This window comes from Solanum stenotomum, chromosome 1 (assembly GCF_019186545.1).
Source record: "Solanum stenotomum isolate F172 chromosome 1, ASM1918654v1, whole genome shotgun sequence".
In the NCBI taxonomy this organism is placed as follows: domain Eukaryota; kingdom Viridiplantae; phylum Streptophyta; class Magnoliopsida; order Solanales; family Solanaceae; genus Solanum; species Solanum stenotomum.
Genome location: NC_064282.1, coordinates 92494139 through 92510886, shown reverse-complemented (window position 1 = coordinate 92510886; position 16748 = coordinate 92494139). Strand labels below are relative to the sequence as shown.

Below are 16748 nucleotides of genomic sequence, written 5' to 3'. Positions count from 1 at the left end.
ATAGTTTAGATTTCTTTACAATTTTGTATATAGCTTAAATTAAATATGCTTTAGTGTTATTTAAACGGTAAGTTGCAAAATGTATGTTTTATTTAAAAAAAATTGTTTTATAATATTATTTATTTTTAAAGTTGAATTTAAACATTACGTTCCAATTTTAAAAAGTGGTTTTATATTGTTATTTGTTTTTAAATTTGAATTTAAATGTTAAGTTTCAAAACTGTTTTTTTTTTAAATGTTTTATATTGTTCTTTGTTTTTAAAATCGAATATCTTATTTAAATTAACTAAAAAAATCAGTTTTAAAACTAAAAAGAAAAATGTATCACTTTAATTGAGATTGAAGAAGCAGTTTCTTGCTCTAAATTGGAACTTGGATAGTAGTTTTGTTGCTCTGAATTGGGACAAAGGGATCAGTTTTCTTGCTCATTTAAATTCTCTAATACTTCAATACATCCTTGATGGAAGTATCGTATTTTCTTATTTTTCCAATGTCAACTCGATATATGTTTGTATTAGCGTTCAATGAATACACTTGAGTATATGTCTCAAGTAAAATTTATTAGTGTTCGATGAATACAACATGGATATGTTGCATCTCAAACCACAAGCTTAGTGGATTGAGTGATATGGACAAATGAAAAATTTTGATTTACCTATAATCGCTTAAACATCTTATCATTTTTAAACTCATTAAACTTTAATTTACGTATAATCGCTTAAACATCTTCATCATTTCTAAACACATTATCCTTCAATAAATTCTCTTAATGTGTGTTGCACTTTATGATTTATTACAAAATATATGATGAACTTCGTATTTCTACTGTTTTGTATGGACAAATAGTTTGCAAATAGCTTAACAATCCTGTTGGCTAAGGTGATGACTATAACTACATCATCACTCATGCTAATTCTGAATCATATACAGTCAATATATTGCAAATGATTTTATTTTATTGGGTATTATTTCTAGACTAGAATGATTTTACTAGAAAATGTACTTATGCTCTTATGCACATATATGGCACATGATAGTATTCTATTTATGCAAACACTATTCAGACTTTACTTACAAAATTTTATTTATGAAAATAAACAAATTTGGCCTTACTTATGTAGCACATGTACAAAAAGTAGTACATTTTTATTCTTTAACTTTTAATATATGTGATCATAAATAGTCTATTTAATTTTCTTTCCCCTTCTCGACCTTGTAGGATAAAGTATGTCTCTTCAAAAGTGTAAAATTTATACATTTTCTCTCTATCGAACAAATAAACATTACCTTTTTACAATGCTGAAAATAAATTTTTAGTGTCCTATTTGAAGGCACAATGTTTGGATAGATGCCTTAACATGTATGTATTTATTTGGTATTTCTTAGACAAATACAGTTCTATTGATTCAAAAGGTGACTCTCGAATTGAGAGCCTCAATTTGTAAGCCAATAATCTATTGACTTTATATTTTAGGCAGGTGAGACATCTATAATTACTTTCTCTACCTTATTGAGACATTTGTATCTATTAATTTGTAATACTGAAAATTTAACAGGTATTTTTACTAAATTTCTTGTAACTCAGGTTGCCTTCTATATTTCTTAAAAGATTCAAATTTCAAAAGAGACGCAAACAAAATTTTTATTTGAGAGCACCTTCTGAAGCCACTACTTGCTATTTTCAAAGTTCATGTATTTTTAAAATGGCTCATTAGAAAAAGTATGTTATATCACAACTCAACTCAATATGTCGGGCTCGTACCCACAAAAATTAAACAATTATTGAATGGGAAGAATTCAGCAGCAACAATTGTAATATGGAACTATCAAAAAATAGAAAAAATAAAGAATCCATTAAAAGATATTGGAGCGAACAATACCCCGCAAATTACAAACATTATAATAAAGTCTAGTTATGAATGAAATTTCCAAAACTAGCAACAAAGATATGAATGAACACATGCATGACTTCAAGATCTCCACACTAACCTTTTTCACAAATTAAGAGATTTTGGATTTAAAAAAAAATCAGTGAGAGGAACAACTTTGTTTCACTACACATTTTTGAAAAGGTACACCTTATAGTACCCTTGATAAAATTGATAAATATTGTATTCGTGCTAGTTTTTATAGAATTCATACAATATTTTACTTTGATCGGATTTAGTATTTTCAAAGAGGATCTACAGAAAAAGATTACTATGCCGGAGTATTTAAGGCTAGCCATAAGAGAGGCTATACAAAGTAAGGATGTCAACACTGTATGACGACATCTAGTATTAATTTTCTTTCCACACAATCTAAATGTACATAAATTCTGAAGATGAAGATCTAGAAAGGAACAATTAGATAAGAACTAATTTTTATTATTGTCTTTTTATATATATATAAATACGCATATTAATCCCACAATTTGAAATTTATTTGACAAATATTTTTTAAAAAAGTGAAAATGAAACTCATGAATAGACATTTTATAAAAAGATGAAGACACTGAAAAAGGAACAATTTGAAAAAGTAAAATATCTAATTATCCCGTGAACTTGGTACGATATATTCATGATTAGTGTTTTAAAACATAGTTTGAAAGCTTGTTTCGAGGTACGATAAATGCTATATTATCTCATACACATCAAAACATTTTTTTTTTACATCAAAACCTTTTATGCTAAATTAATTAGTATTGTAAATCAAACAAGCCCATATATGAGACCCAAGAAAAAGAAAAGCACTATCAGTTGGGTCACTTGGGATTTTTGCATGGGGTGTATTAAAATTTAATAGTTTTTGCACAACTTCTATATACCTATAAAATATTTGATTATAAACCGAATAATTATCATACATTAATTTGAAATTGTAAAAAAATTCATAAATTTTGAATCAACGCATCCATGGACACATGCTATAAGTACCTCGTTAAAATAAATTAGTACTAAATTGAAGGTGCTAATGAATAATCGTCTCTATTCATGTAAGATACGTTCTATTCTGGACTTAAAGACGTGTGACAATTCTCTAATAGGTTCATAAGAGCAGTGGCGTATACATAAATTTTTATAAGCGGCGTCACATTTTAATTTAAAAAATATATTATTAAGTCATATTAAAAATAGAATACAATACAAGTAAAGTACAATCCACGTATATATCCCTTGGCTCGATGGATTTTCATTTTTGAAATAGATTCAAATAAACCTCATTAAAAGTAATACTCCCTCCGTATTTTTATTGGTCCATGTTTGACTTGACACACCCCTTATGAAATAATAAATTTAGGGGTATTTTATTATATCACCCTTATTAGTTATAAGATCGGTCAATAAATAGTGTTTAATTGCAAGGGTAAAGTAGACACAAAATTATCACATATATCTTAATTATCCAAACTACAAAAGTAAAGTTGGATATATTGAATAAATAATGATGAATGGAGGGAACATTAAACACTTTTTAAAACATATGAATGGAGTATGTTTATATTAGGCACCAAACAATTGAGGTATAAAAAATATGACTGGCTGGTTCAAAATTTTCTTAATTCATACGAGGTGAAAAATAAAAATAAATGAAGTAAAGGAGTATTGAACAAAAGACCTTACGTTCACAATTGAGGAGTCAGACCAACTGAGCTGGAACATCTCCTATGACAAGTAGTGTCACTTTATTAAATATTATCTTTTATTTATATATATGCATTTAATAATTTTTTGATTATATATATGTATATAATAATTTTTTCCAACGAAGCCGTGTCACATGACACCCCTTACTATAACATAAATCTACCTCTTTATAGCACATTTTAAATTTTATCCTATACAAATAATAAAATAGGATAGTCAAATTTATATTGTTGCTAACCTATGTTATCAGTCAAATTTCATTTTTTTTTCCTTTTTTTAAATATCTAGCCGTTTACAGAATTTATCTATTTTTCGAAAGATTTTAAAACCCAAATCTTTATATTCTAAAATAGCTACAGATTTATCTTGACCCAAAATATGACTGTTGGGACTATTTAAATATTTCAGTTTTTTCCTAAAATATGACCTTTGACTATGTTAATATTTTAAAACTTGACCCTAAATATAACCTGTAGAACTATTTTAATATTTCAAAACTCACCCAAAATTTCTACTTTATAAAAAAAGTCCCCCATATGTTTGTGATCCGCAACTAATTCATATCTATTGTTCTCTCTTTTTATTTGTTTGTGTTTTATTAAAACAAGGGTCTTGAATTGACTAATAATAATACATATATTTTTCTTTAAAAGAACAACTTTGGGAAAAGGGAATAAATCATTTCAAACCTAGTACTCTTCCAATCAATTCCAATTTTGGCTTCAAGGTCTTCCTTACTTTTCCTTATAAATACAGTATCATCTCATTTCTCCACTTCATTAGTTCTTTTCGGTCGAAAAATACCCAAAAAAATTTTATTTGTTTTTCCTCACTTTTTTTCTTTCCTTCTAAAATGAAAAGCCGAGCTCGTTCTCCTTCTAAGGTACTCCGTCTCCTTCTGCTACAGTTTTCATTTTATGATTTCAAATAAATTGTTTTAATTCTTTTGTTTGTGTTTTTTTTTTGCTTATAATTATTGATCCATGTTTTTTTGTTCTTTCATTTGATGGCTTAATTAGAACAAGGATTTGTCAATCAATCAAGGGTTGCTCAAGAAAAAGGTTTTGCCTCCCAATAGAACCAACAAGGTGAGAATCATTTTTTACTCAGTGCTTTGATAAATAGTTGACGGTTCTAAAAAATCTCTATAGAGGTAAAGTTAAGGTTTGCGTTTGATCCATAAAAAATATTTTATTTTTATGAGGTAAAAGTGCGATCTGTGTACGCTCTATCAGAAATAATCTCTTTATCTCTACGAGGTAAAGACAAGGTTTGTATACGCTTCATCAGGAAAAACCTCTTTATTTTTACGAGGTAAAGAAAATGTCTGCGTATGCTCCATCGAAAAGGACCTCTCTATCTTTACATTGTTAAGATAAGGTCTCTGTACGCTCCATCGAAAATACCCCTCTATCTCATGAGATAAAAGTTCTATCTACATATGTTATATCCTCTCTAGTCCCTACTGATGGGGTTATACTAAGTATGTTATCATTTTGACAAACTAGTACTCTGGTACGGAAGTAGTTTAAAACTAATTAACATACTTGACATATACATTTGCAGGTGGAAAAAGGAGATAACAAGAAGGTTCAAATGCGGTAAGTGGAGAAAATGCAAAAATAAATTATATTAATAAAAAAATAGGTGTTTAGACGTGAATTTTATGATGTTTTAATTTTTTTTAATTGTATTTAAAGTTGAGCGAATTTTCCTTTTTTTTGAAATTGAAGTTGTGTTTGGATATGTATTTTATTTGAAAAATGTTACTCTCTCCATTTTAATTTGTTTGTCGTACTCTTTTTACTTCATTTATTTGTCCTACTTTTATTTTTAGTCCATTAAAAAATAATTTTTTGTGAACTCTTTAATTTTAATTTTAGACCACAACATTCAAAAGTATTTTTTTTACTTTCTTATACTTTGTACAAACAAATAATTCAAAATGAAGTGTATACAAGTTTTGAATCAAACCTGAAAACTCAACTCAAAGTTGGAGTGAGAAGTTGACTATGAATAATCAAACAGTCTATTGAATTTATATATATATATTTTTTTAAAAAGAGGATAAAAGAATTTTATGATCAATTGGCTGTTAGTATATCCTGGTATTATTATCTTCTTTAAAAATGCTTTTTATTCTCGATTTTACTAGCATTAGAAGGAAGGGACAGACAAACAACTCTGTTGATATAAGCTCATCAGCCCAAGTGCGAGCCGAAATATTTGAAACAACTTTACCTGCTGAATTTCCACATTTTCTCAAATGTATGCTCCCTTCCCATGTCACTTGGGGATTTTGTTTGGTAAGTAAATTTCTTCTTAATAGAATTAGGCAATATTGAAATTGTTTTTGTTCTATTTAATATAGTCTTTCTTATAGATATTTTTATATAACAGAGCTTTCCAAAAAGGTTTTGCGTTTCTCATTTGCCAAAACATGATGCCAATATTGTTTTGGTGGATGAAGATGGAGATGAATTTTTCACCAAGTACCTAATTGGCAAGAGCGGATTGAGTGGGGGGTGGAGAGGTTTCTCCATTGCTCACAATCTTGTTGCAAATGATGTGTTGGTCTTCCAATTGATTGAGACTTGCAAATTTAAGGTAACACATTTTAAATGTTTAAATCCTAGTAATTTTGTTAAATCAAGAATTACTTTCGCTTTATTTATCCTAAATTTAATTAGTACAAATGAATTACCACACAACCAAGAGAGAAAATATTAGAAACATAGATATATCTGATAAAGTAGGAATGACCCCCGTTGTGGAGAAGGTGAGAGAAACGAGACTAAGATGGTTATGACATATGAAGAGAAAGATGCATAGATGTGTTAGTAAGGAGGTGTCAGAGGTCGACTATGGTGGATTTGAGGAAAGGTAGAAGTTAGTCAAGGAAGTATTAGGGTGAGGTAATTAGACATGACCTGACATACCTACAACTTGCAAGGACATCACAAAGTTCGAGGATTAAGGTAGAAAGTTAGTATACAATAGATTCTTGCCAAGTTCTCCTTATCACTGTTATTAGTATTACTCTTCTGTATATCATTCTTTAACTTTTATTACTTGTTTTTTCCTTTGTTTCAATGTCATATTATTTGTTGTTGCTACTCCATTACATTTCTTCACCTTCAAAAGGTAGGGGTAAATTTATGTACCATCCTCCCCTTACCCCATTTGTGGAATTACATTTGATATGTTATTAATGTTGTTGGGCCTAATAATAGTTTTTATTGTTTTAGGTACACATTTTACGAGAAAATTGCTTGTCACCAATTGATGTTGCTGTTGTTCTTATGGATTTTATTATTGAAGCACACAATGGTATGATTATAAATAATATATTTTAATTCCTATCACAATCAAGATGTACATTCTAACTTTCTATTTGCTTATATTATCTCAGAAGATCAAAATGAAAAGATGAATATGTGTGAAGCAAACGAGGATAAGTATTTGGAGCCTCGTGAATAAAGAAAGCTAAGCTCGTTTTGCATGAAAGAAAGGTGAGCTAGGTGAAGCAAAAGAGAGAATGTTGAATCATGAAGAGAAGCTTTTGAAAATGAAACATACAATAAAGAATGTGAAATTAAGGGTGTAACAAAGGAAGATGCAAATTTTGGACTCAATTTCAAGGAACTAGCTGGTAGCAGCTGCTCAATTTTAAATATTTATTTATAAAATAAATGATCCTCATTAATAGTATTAGTGTAGAATTAGCTCGTCGCAGGAATGTAACTCTTCCTTAAAATGGTCTCTGCTATTTTTTGTGAGATTATATATTCTATCATATCTTTTTTTCAGTGTAACTGAGTAGCTTTTATATGTAGTAGGAAGATGAATGGTGACTAGTTGACCTACAAGTTAATATTATTTCTATTTTACTACATGTCACATGTGTTTTGACTTTTATTATTTTTTATTTGTCGACCCAATTTTTTTTTCTCCTCGATCGTTGTTCACATATAAAAGCAAACTTTTAAAATTTGTATATTTTATTCTTTGTCCAATGCACAACAGGTTTGAGTTTTTCTTTTATATGTACATAGGAGCGTATTTTTATGAAACAAAAAAAGTTTACTTATTTCGAGATATGTCGTCTCTTTGAACTTCACTTGTAATAATACATCAAGTTTGTTGTTGGTGTTACATCAAACCATTTGTAAATGTCTCGCCTAGGGGAGAACACTGCTGAATTCTAATTGTGTCTTTAAAACATTTATTCACACCAAGAGATTAACAAATTTTAAGATTTTTTTTAAGAAAATGCGAAAGAGGGTTAGGATTGATGACGAATGTGAAATAAAAATATTATGCTCGTTTGGATATGATTTCTAACCATGAAAAAAATTCACATTTTGTGAAAAATATTTTTAAAAAATCAACTCTTAAACAATTTTATCAAATTAGCAAATTATAATTCACAAATAAGGTGATATAATATTCTAAGACACTACAATAATAAATTATTGCATTTCTCTAATTTTTGATAAAAAAATATTTGTGATAACATGTTATTGCAAACTTTCAAAATATATACATTATTTTTTTTATAAAGATTAACTTGTTGAATAAATCAAGTTTCATAAGGTAGGGGCAAGACTATGTACACATTACCCTTTTCGGAACCTACTTGCGGAATTACACTAATTATGTTGTTGTATTCGCTGATCGGCATAACTAGTTATTCTTTAATATATCCTCCCACATCGTACGTACGATTTCTTTACAACAAGCTTGATTTTTTTTTTCTAAATTTTAAATGATGGATTTTATGTGCAAAATGTATTCTTCTGGGACAAGTTTTACATTTTTTTTTTAAAAAAAATAATCACAAATTGGATTCCTGAAAGTCTTTTTTGCCTTTTATGTATAAACTACTTTATTAGACATACATCATTACCATATATACTAATTTTACCTCTATTTTCAAACAATTACATATTACCACTTTTTATATTGATTAATTTTCTTTACATTTAAACTCAAAATTAACATTTTTAACTCAGGAAATATTATTTAGGGTAAAACTCTAACTCTTTCTCCTCCCTTGATCACGGATCCGTGAGAAGAAACACTCCATTAAAATGGATGTTCTACATCCTGTCAACCTACATGTCAAACTCTTAGCCTTGGATTTTCTCACTCTTAAACCAATCTCTACGTACCCATCATTTTTTCTCGCAAGGGGAGACACCTCTCGCGCACAAAATGAATATCAAGTTCGTCATTGACGATGGTGTCAGTTACATACTCAACCAAGAAACTTCGCGTCACTTCTCCCGTCGGATCTAGGCGCTATTGTTTTGTCATGTATCCGAGTGTTGTCATATGTATCTGTCTTTTATCATGTATCTTAATAGATTCAAATAAACCTCATTAAAAGTAATACTTCCTCCGTATTTTTACTGGTCCATGTTTGACTTGACACACCCCTTATGAAATTATAAATATAGGGGTATTTTACTATATCACCCTTATTAATTATAAGATCGATCAATAAATAGTGTTTAATTGCAAGGGTAAAGTAGACACAAAACTGACACTTATATCTTAATTATCTAAACTAGACAAGTAAAGTTGGACAATTATTTTTTAGTATATTGAATAAATAATGCTAAACGGAGGGAACATTAAACACTTTTAAAAAAATATGAATGGAGTATGTATATATTAGGCACCGAACAATTGAGGTATAAAAAATATGACTTGTTGATTCAAAATTTTGTAAATTCATAAGAGGCGAAAAAATAAAAATAAATGAAGTAAAGGAGTATTGAATACAAGACCTTATGTTCACAATTGAGGCACCAAACCAACTGAGCTGGAATATCTCCTGTGACAAGTAGTGTCACTTTATTAAGTTTTATCTTTTATTTATATATATGTATTTAATAAATTTTTTCAACGAAGCCTTGTCACCTGACACCCCTTACTATAACATAAATCCGCCCCTGCTTAAGAGAACACATAGTATTGTTATCGAGTTCATATTGAATGAAAAAATCGACAAAACGCGACCTAAAACTAAAAGGCAAAACTAAAATGAGAAAAAAAAAGGAAGACAAAAGGTCGTGCATACCTAGAGTGTCTTTAAGTTTAACTGGGAATTTCAGATGAGAGCTACCATTTTGCAGAATATTTTTTTTAAAGCTAGGATAGAGAATAGATCAATGGAAAGGAATAAGGATATATCATCTACTATATCACGTTGAACACATATTTCATAGACGAAATACACACGTTATTTATAAAATAACTAGTTAAATTACCAAATTAACTCTATTTGTACCAACATGGGTTGTGGTGCACTATTGAGAGTGTTTCACCCTTAACTAGAGGTCTTGGGTTCGAGTCGCGTCACCCCCGAATGGGCCCTGTAGAGCGCGATCAGAATTTAATCGGAGCTCCAATGTGGACTCTGAAAACTGGGTGGAAAAAAATAAATAAAACAAACTCCATCTATGCAATCCTCTTTACTTTTGGTACAATAATTCAAATTTTGGCTTATAAATGAAAGATGGGGACAAGACAAACACAATTCAAAAAACTATATTATATATTGTGTTGAAAATACTTTAGGTGCAAATTTTATTCATTATTGCAAAGACATATATAATAACACTTGTCTTTCCATTTATTGCTCATTCATGCTCAAGTCTTCTTATACTTCATGAAAAGTATATTTTTTTCTTTCTAAAGCTCACTCTGATGATAATATTTAGCCAAATGCATAAGAACATAGGCATTCTTTCATCAATGAAGATAATTCATTTGCATAAAAAAAAGAATGAAAACATAAGTTACGAATATGTTTACAGAATAAAAAATAAATTAACACAAAATTCAAAAACATTTTACTGGTGAAACTTTTGTTAGCTTTGTTAATCTTTTTTGGATTGGCGGAAAAAAATTGAAATAAGAATTTATATTGATTTATATATTGAAGTTTCGTTACAATAGCAAAATAAATAGAGATTAGTAGTATCCCTTTTTTTAGTTTTCCACCCGATGTCCGGAACCCTCATTGGAGCTCCGACTAAATTCGGACCGCGCTCTGCAGGGCCATTCGGGGGTGGAGCTCCCAACAAGATTTTCTCCATATCCAGGACTCAAATCCGAGACCGCTGGTTAAGGGTGAAACACTCCCACCAGTGCACCACAACCATGTTGGTAACTAGTAGTCTCCCTTAACTAGTTTAAAGGTTGCTCTTTGAGCGATGCGGATTAGAGTATCGATTACTGGTTTAATAATTAATAATAACTTTACTAAACTTAGTTGCATTCTCAAATATCATATTTAATTTAAACAAGAAATGACAATTTTTTTTTTATATATCTTAATTTTCTTTTTTTTTTTCTTCTTGAAGTTAAATCAACACTTAACTTTAATTTATAAAAAATTAAAAAAAAATGTTGAAACATCTAGCTCTACATCACAATCTTCACTTGGTTCATTTGATAAATCAATGAACTCTTCATTAACATCCAATCTATTATATTTTATTATCTTGTTTTTGAGAAAGTCGTAATTTTCATATTTGTATTCGTTTCTCCAGATTCACCCTCTTGAAACTTGAAAGATTTTTTAATTCTCTCATTTTAGTTTTGCAGCTCTATTTTTCTAAAAATTTTCAATTCTTTATCAATTTTGTAATATCATCATTATTCGAAACACCATCGATTTTTCTTCAAGGTCAAGAAAATCATCAATTGTTTTAAGTAGTTGTTTAATTCGAGTTACTGAAAAAATGATTCGCTCCATAATTTCTTAACATAATTGTATAGTTGATTTTATTTTTTAACTTGACAAATTTATGTGTAGTGCGATCTTTAATATAAATTCTTAAAACTTTTTTATATCCAATTTTTTAAAATAAGATTTATGTTTGATAAAAAAAAAGTGATTCTTATTTATGTCATACAATATATTTTAATTTTGACGTATATTATATTTATAAAAATTCCCTCCATGATGAAAGATAAACATTGATATAACTTATATGATCAAAATTGCAAAGAACTGTAAATTTACAGTCACGATAATAAAAAAAATCCTTTTATATAAAATTATCGAAAGCAATATTTTGAAATAGCAAAATTAATCATACCTCAGCTAACTCGAGAGAATAGAATATATTATCCATTATTTTTATCTTTTAATCTAAAATTATGTGTATCTTTTTAGTTAGTTGGCAGCAACAAAATGACTCACTAATCTATGTAAGACTGTTTGCATTTCAATCTTAAAATGCCTAAAATACTTGAATGCTTTATTTGTTTAATTTTTGGATAATTTAAATATCTATTCATGCACAATTAAAATTAAAATTTATAGATATTATATTAAGTAAATCCAAATAAAAAAACACACTTACTTATGAAAGAATTATGGAACAAGTAAAAAAATCCAACTTATTTATGAAAAAACACATATAGTTTAAAAATATTACAAAAAACAACAATATATTGTTTTTATAACAAACTCTCTCCCTCCTTCCCTCCCCTGTCCCTCCTCTCTCTCTCTCTCTCTTTCTGTCTCTCTCCTATCAATAAGAAGAAATTCATTCAAATGTATTATGCATAAATTGTATTCAATCAAATATATGTACGAGTTTTGTATCTTATTTTAATTGTATTCGAAAAATTGTATTTTGTATTTTTGTATCAATTGTATTTGTAATCATACGAATGCAATATGCATTCATCCTCTCTTTCAAATGTATTTGTATCCAATCAAAGAGAGGATGAATACAATTGTATTCGTTGTATTCCAAATACAGCTGATAAAAATTAAATATAGAATACAATGCAAAATACAATCCACTCGCTTCCCTCGCTCGATCTCACTCGCCTCTCTCCTTCCTCTTTCGATCTGGCTCGCCTCTCTCCTTCCTCTTTCGATCTGGCTCGCCTCTCTCCTCTTAATATGTATTCATTTGATATAAATTAATTTGTATTTATATTTTTTCTCCAAAATCTGCGAAAAAATATAATACACTCTCTCCTCTCTCTCTCTTAGATCTCGCTCGCCTCTCTCCTCCCTTAACATTTTTCTATTATTCGTAATTAAACAAATTATAGCATAGAGTCCTATTTAATGCATCATATTTGTTGTTTTTGAAAGTTTCCTATTATTTATTATGCCTAAAATTTATATTTTCATAAAAAAAATTATTTCCGATAAAAGATAAAATTTAAAACTAACGTAAAATAAGGACAAAGGTATTTGGGTTGATAAAATATGGACCGGGTACTACTATGGCAATTTGGGCTTAGAAGAATTTGGGCTTTTAAGTCTTCAACCCAAACCCTAGACCACTCATCAGCTTATATACTGCAAACCTCTTCACACATTTCTGGGTTCGTTCGCCGCCGTCGACGTAATTTGCTTCTTCAAATCCTCCAACTCCGACGTCGTTCCTCCTCACCCGAATCCACGATGGTGGCTGCAAAGAAGACCGTAAGTATCTCTTCTTCATATATCAGTATGTGTGTACGAATCGGATCATGAAAATGCTAAATTAGGCTTTTTTTGTGAATTTTGCAGAAGAAGACTCATGAGAGCATCAACAACAGGCTCGCTCTTGTTATGAAGAGCGGGAAGTATACATTGGGATACAAAACTGTTCTCAAGACTATTAGAAGCTCCAAAGGTATTGTTTAGTGAGCTCAATCACTCTTTAGTTTGGGCGTAAAGACATCTGGTATAATTTTGATGTGGAATTTGTTATGGATTGTATTGCTTATTTGCTATGTATTTGACGATTTTATCTTTGAGCATTATATTTTCTATTTATCAGTGCTCTGTGGTTGGAATGTAGCCATAAAAGATTAATCTTATAGCAGAGAAGGGTTAATATTGAATTGAGATATAGGATTGTGTAGCATTCGAGTCTACAGTTTAATTGAAGACCCTTATTGATGACTTTTGGATAGTATAATTCGGTGATAGTCTAATTTGGCGATAGTTTCTTTGAGCACGATATTTGCTATGTATTAGTGCTCTGTGTTTGTAATGTAGCCATAAAAGAGTTACCTTAAGTGGAGAAGGGTTAATATCAAATTGAGATGTAATTTAATATATCATAGAGCTTTACTATTGGATAATATAATTTGGTAATTTTTTCTTTGAGCATAATATTTGCTATGTATCAGTGCTCTGTGTTTGGAGTGTAGCTGTGAAAGACTAATTGTTAGGAGAGAAGGGTTAATGTCGAATTAAGATATAGGATGTGTAACAGTTTGAGTCAACAATACAACAGAGATCCTTATTGATGACTATTGGATGATATAAGTTGGCTATTTTCTCTTATTTGCTTTGTCTCCATGCTCTGTGTTTGAAACATAGACATAAAAGAATAATCTCTAGTGGAGAATGGTTAATGAGATGAGATGAAGTATTGTTGTAGCATTTGAGTCAGCAATATAACATAGACCCTTATTGATGACTATTTGATCATATAATTTGGTGATTTTCTCTTTGAGCATAATATAAATCATTTTTTCGAAAAAGTGTACCTTGATCCATGATATTATTAAGAAAACCTTAGCTTACTAAAGCTGCTAGTATTCTTGTTGAGAGGATATTAAGCTGTTAATTCTGAAAATGACTTCTCAGTTTCTAACCAATCAGATCTTAGTTTTAATTTTTAATTAAACCAATTAAGCAGAGTCAAAATGTAACGAGCACTGTCTCAAGAAGCTCACCACGTAGTTCTTACCTAGACTGTTCAAATTGAGGAGTTGAAGAAGAAAAATTCTGGTATCTGCCTTCATAAATAATTAAGGAGATATCTGTAATGTGATATCAGTGCTTGCTAGTTTTATAACAAAGTTATTTAGGAATTAATGTTTGTATCATCAACCCCATGTGGTTGCTGTTGGTGTATGGATCCTCTATTCGTTTTGCTGTGATTGGGCTATATAATCCGATTCTTGTCTTAACAGCTTATTCATGTCCCTCTTTTCTTTCAAATATTACATCATAATTTAGAAATTTACTCCATTTCCATGTGAATGGTCTTTGCAAAATTTTTGTGAGGTGAATAGGACTATTTGTTTATTAAAATAAGTGGGATAGGAAGCATGTTTCCTTTGCTGCTTTCTAACTTGGGTTTCTATATTTTTGAATGTTACAGCAAAACTTGTCATCATTTCCAACAACTGTCCTCCTATCAGGAAGTCTGAGATAGAGTACTATGCTATGTTGGCAAAGGTTGGAGTTCACCACTACAACGGAAGTGAGTTCCTGTCATTCATTACATTCTTTTAGATACATGTATATCTGTTTGTGCTCCCAAAGTGTCCTTGGTGTTTACGATATTGTTTTCAACATATGGCTTTCACTGAAGTGCTTTACTTTCTTTTGTGTGTCTTTGTTTTTCTGTCTGAAATTCTTGTATCGGTATTGTTTTGGAAAGATTTTTGTTTGGGTTTGTGTATGGTTCAATAAAGATGCTCATAATATTGATCAGGATGGAATTCCACAAAAATCTCTACTCTATTAATAGGATTGATATCATGAAAATAGTCTGGGTATGCAAACTAAGTTAATATGTTGTGAGTTGAGGGTGAAAACCTGATAATATCTATCAGTGGGCTAACAATTAACTAAATATTTAACAGCCTGATTGTTGTCTGGTAGTTGAGGTGCGTGTTGTAGACCTCTAGATTGGTTTATGTTTAGATTCATATTGGTTATGCCTGCATGGTTTCTCTTGCCTCTTGTGGTTTCTTTTGCTATGATCTTGTTGATTAGCCTTTCAAAAGTTTTAGTGAGTTGTTTATGCCTTTAGTCCTGAAGAGAACTACGTTTCTTTGTGAATCACCTCTTGGTGGAAACTAAGTTTGTAATTGTTTCATTTTACTTGTGATGATTGTAGGTCATCACACATTGGTAGATTGTTTTCAATTTTTTTGGGTAATGTTATTGTTCTTATGCTTATTATATGTTTTCCATTGTTGCAGACAACGTAGACTTGGGGACTGCCTGTGGTAAATACTTCAGAGTTTGTTGCCTCAGTATTATTGACCCAGGTAAACATATGGTGGAGTTCTTCATAGTGTCCATTAATTAATTGTATTTCTCGCCTTGGCTATCGTAAAAAAGTTGTTATTGTCTGGTCGATTTCTTAAGTCTTTCCTGTTAACTTTTCTGGATTACAGGTGATTCTGATATTATTAAAAGCTTGCCTGCTGACCAGTGAAGAGGCATTTGATTTGATGCTGTTTTGGATCATATTCGGAAGTTGCCCGATTGTTATTAAGAAAAGTAGCTACAATTGATGAGTTTGGCAACTTTATTTATCAGTTGTTGGAAGAAAGTTTTGATGATGTTGAATCTGATTTTAACAATTTTCTTGAGTTATCGTTCAATTTACTATGTAGACTTTGACCTGTTCCTCCCCTTCTCTTGGTTGAATTTCCATATTCCTGTGTTCATTACTTTCTAGTAAGTTATCTGCCAGATTAAATGATGAAATTCTCAACCTAGTTTTAGTAAAAATTATGTGTAGTTGAATAAATTATCTTTAATTAATAAATATAAATGTATCTTAAATTTTGAATATTATTGGGAAAATAGAGTATAATGATATAGCTGAAAAATGTATTAATTTTTTGTCTCGTACTATTAAATTATTATTAAAATAAAACACTTACTTTGGGAGTTTTGTTTGATAAGTTGACACTTAACATACTACTTGTAACCCGCTAATTCAACTCAAACTTGGCAGAAAATTGAACACATGTCAATAACAAATGCATCAACTTGGCACAATTGATAGAATACAACCAACATTTTGACACCCAAAACATTGTTATTGTCACCCCAAAAGCTCCTACATACTTCAAAAAAATAAAAGAAGGGAGGAACTCCCTCTCCCTCTCTAAGATATTTCACAAACTTTTCCCATTTTCTTCAGAATTTGGAGTCTAAAGAATTGGCAAAAAGAGGTAATTTCTTAGTCCATACATGTTTCAAGATTTCCATTTTACAAAACTGAGATTTTCAGGTAGTTTATGTTTTAATTTTGACGAACTTGTTGTGACAAGTTTTACTATCCAATGTAATCTCATAAGTCATAAGCAAGGTTTCGATAGAGTTGTGTGTAG

General features: G+C 29.9%; 2 protein-coding genes across 2 annotated transcripts; both read left to right on the top strand.

Moving 5' to 3' along the window:
* Positions 1-4479: 4479 nt before the first annotated feature.
* LOC125858848 (B3 domain-containing protein Os01g0234100-like) lies at positions 4480-7106 on the top strand. The gene is made up of 7 exons (XM_049538635.1): positions 4480-4509; positions 4646-4714; positions 5193-5227; positions 5782-5932; positions 6027-6233; positions 6875-6956; positions 7039-7106. The coding sequence occupies exons 1-7, from the start codon at positions 4480-4482 to the stop codon at positions 7104-7106; spliced, it is 642 nt and encodes a 213-aa protein (XP_049394592.1).
* A 5845-nt stretch (positions 7107-12951) lies between these two features.
* On the top strand, positions 12952-16035 carry LOC125853283 (60S ribosomal protein L30-like). The gene is made up of 5 exons (XM_049532950.1): positions 12952-13095; positions 13183-13288; positions 14774-14875; positions 15603-15671; positions 15801-16035. The coding sequence occupies exons 1-5, from the start codon at positions 13075-13077 to the stop codon at positions 15839-15841; spliced, it is 339 nt and encodes a 112-aa protein (XP_049388907.1). The 5' UTR covers positions 12952-13074; the 3' UTR covers positions 15842-16035.
* Positions 16036-16748: the final 713 nt, after the last annotated feature.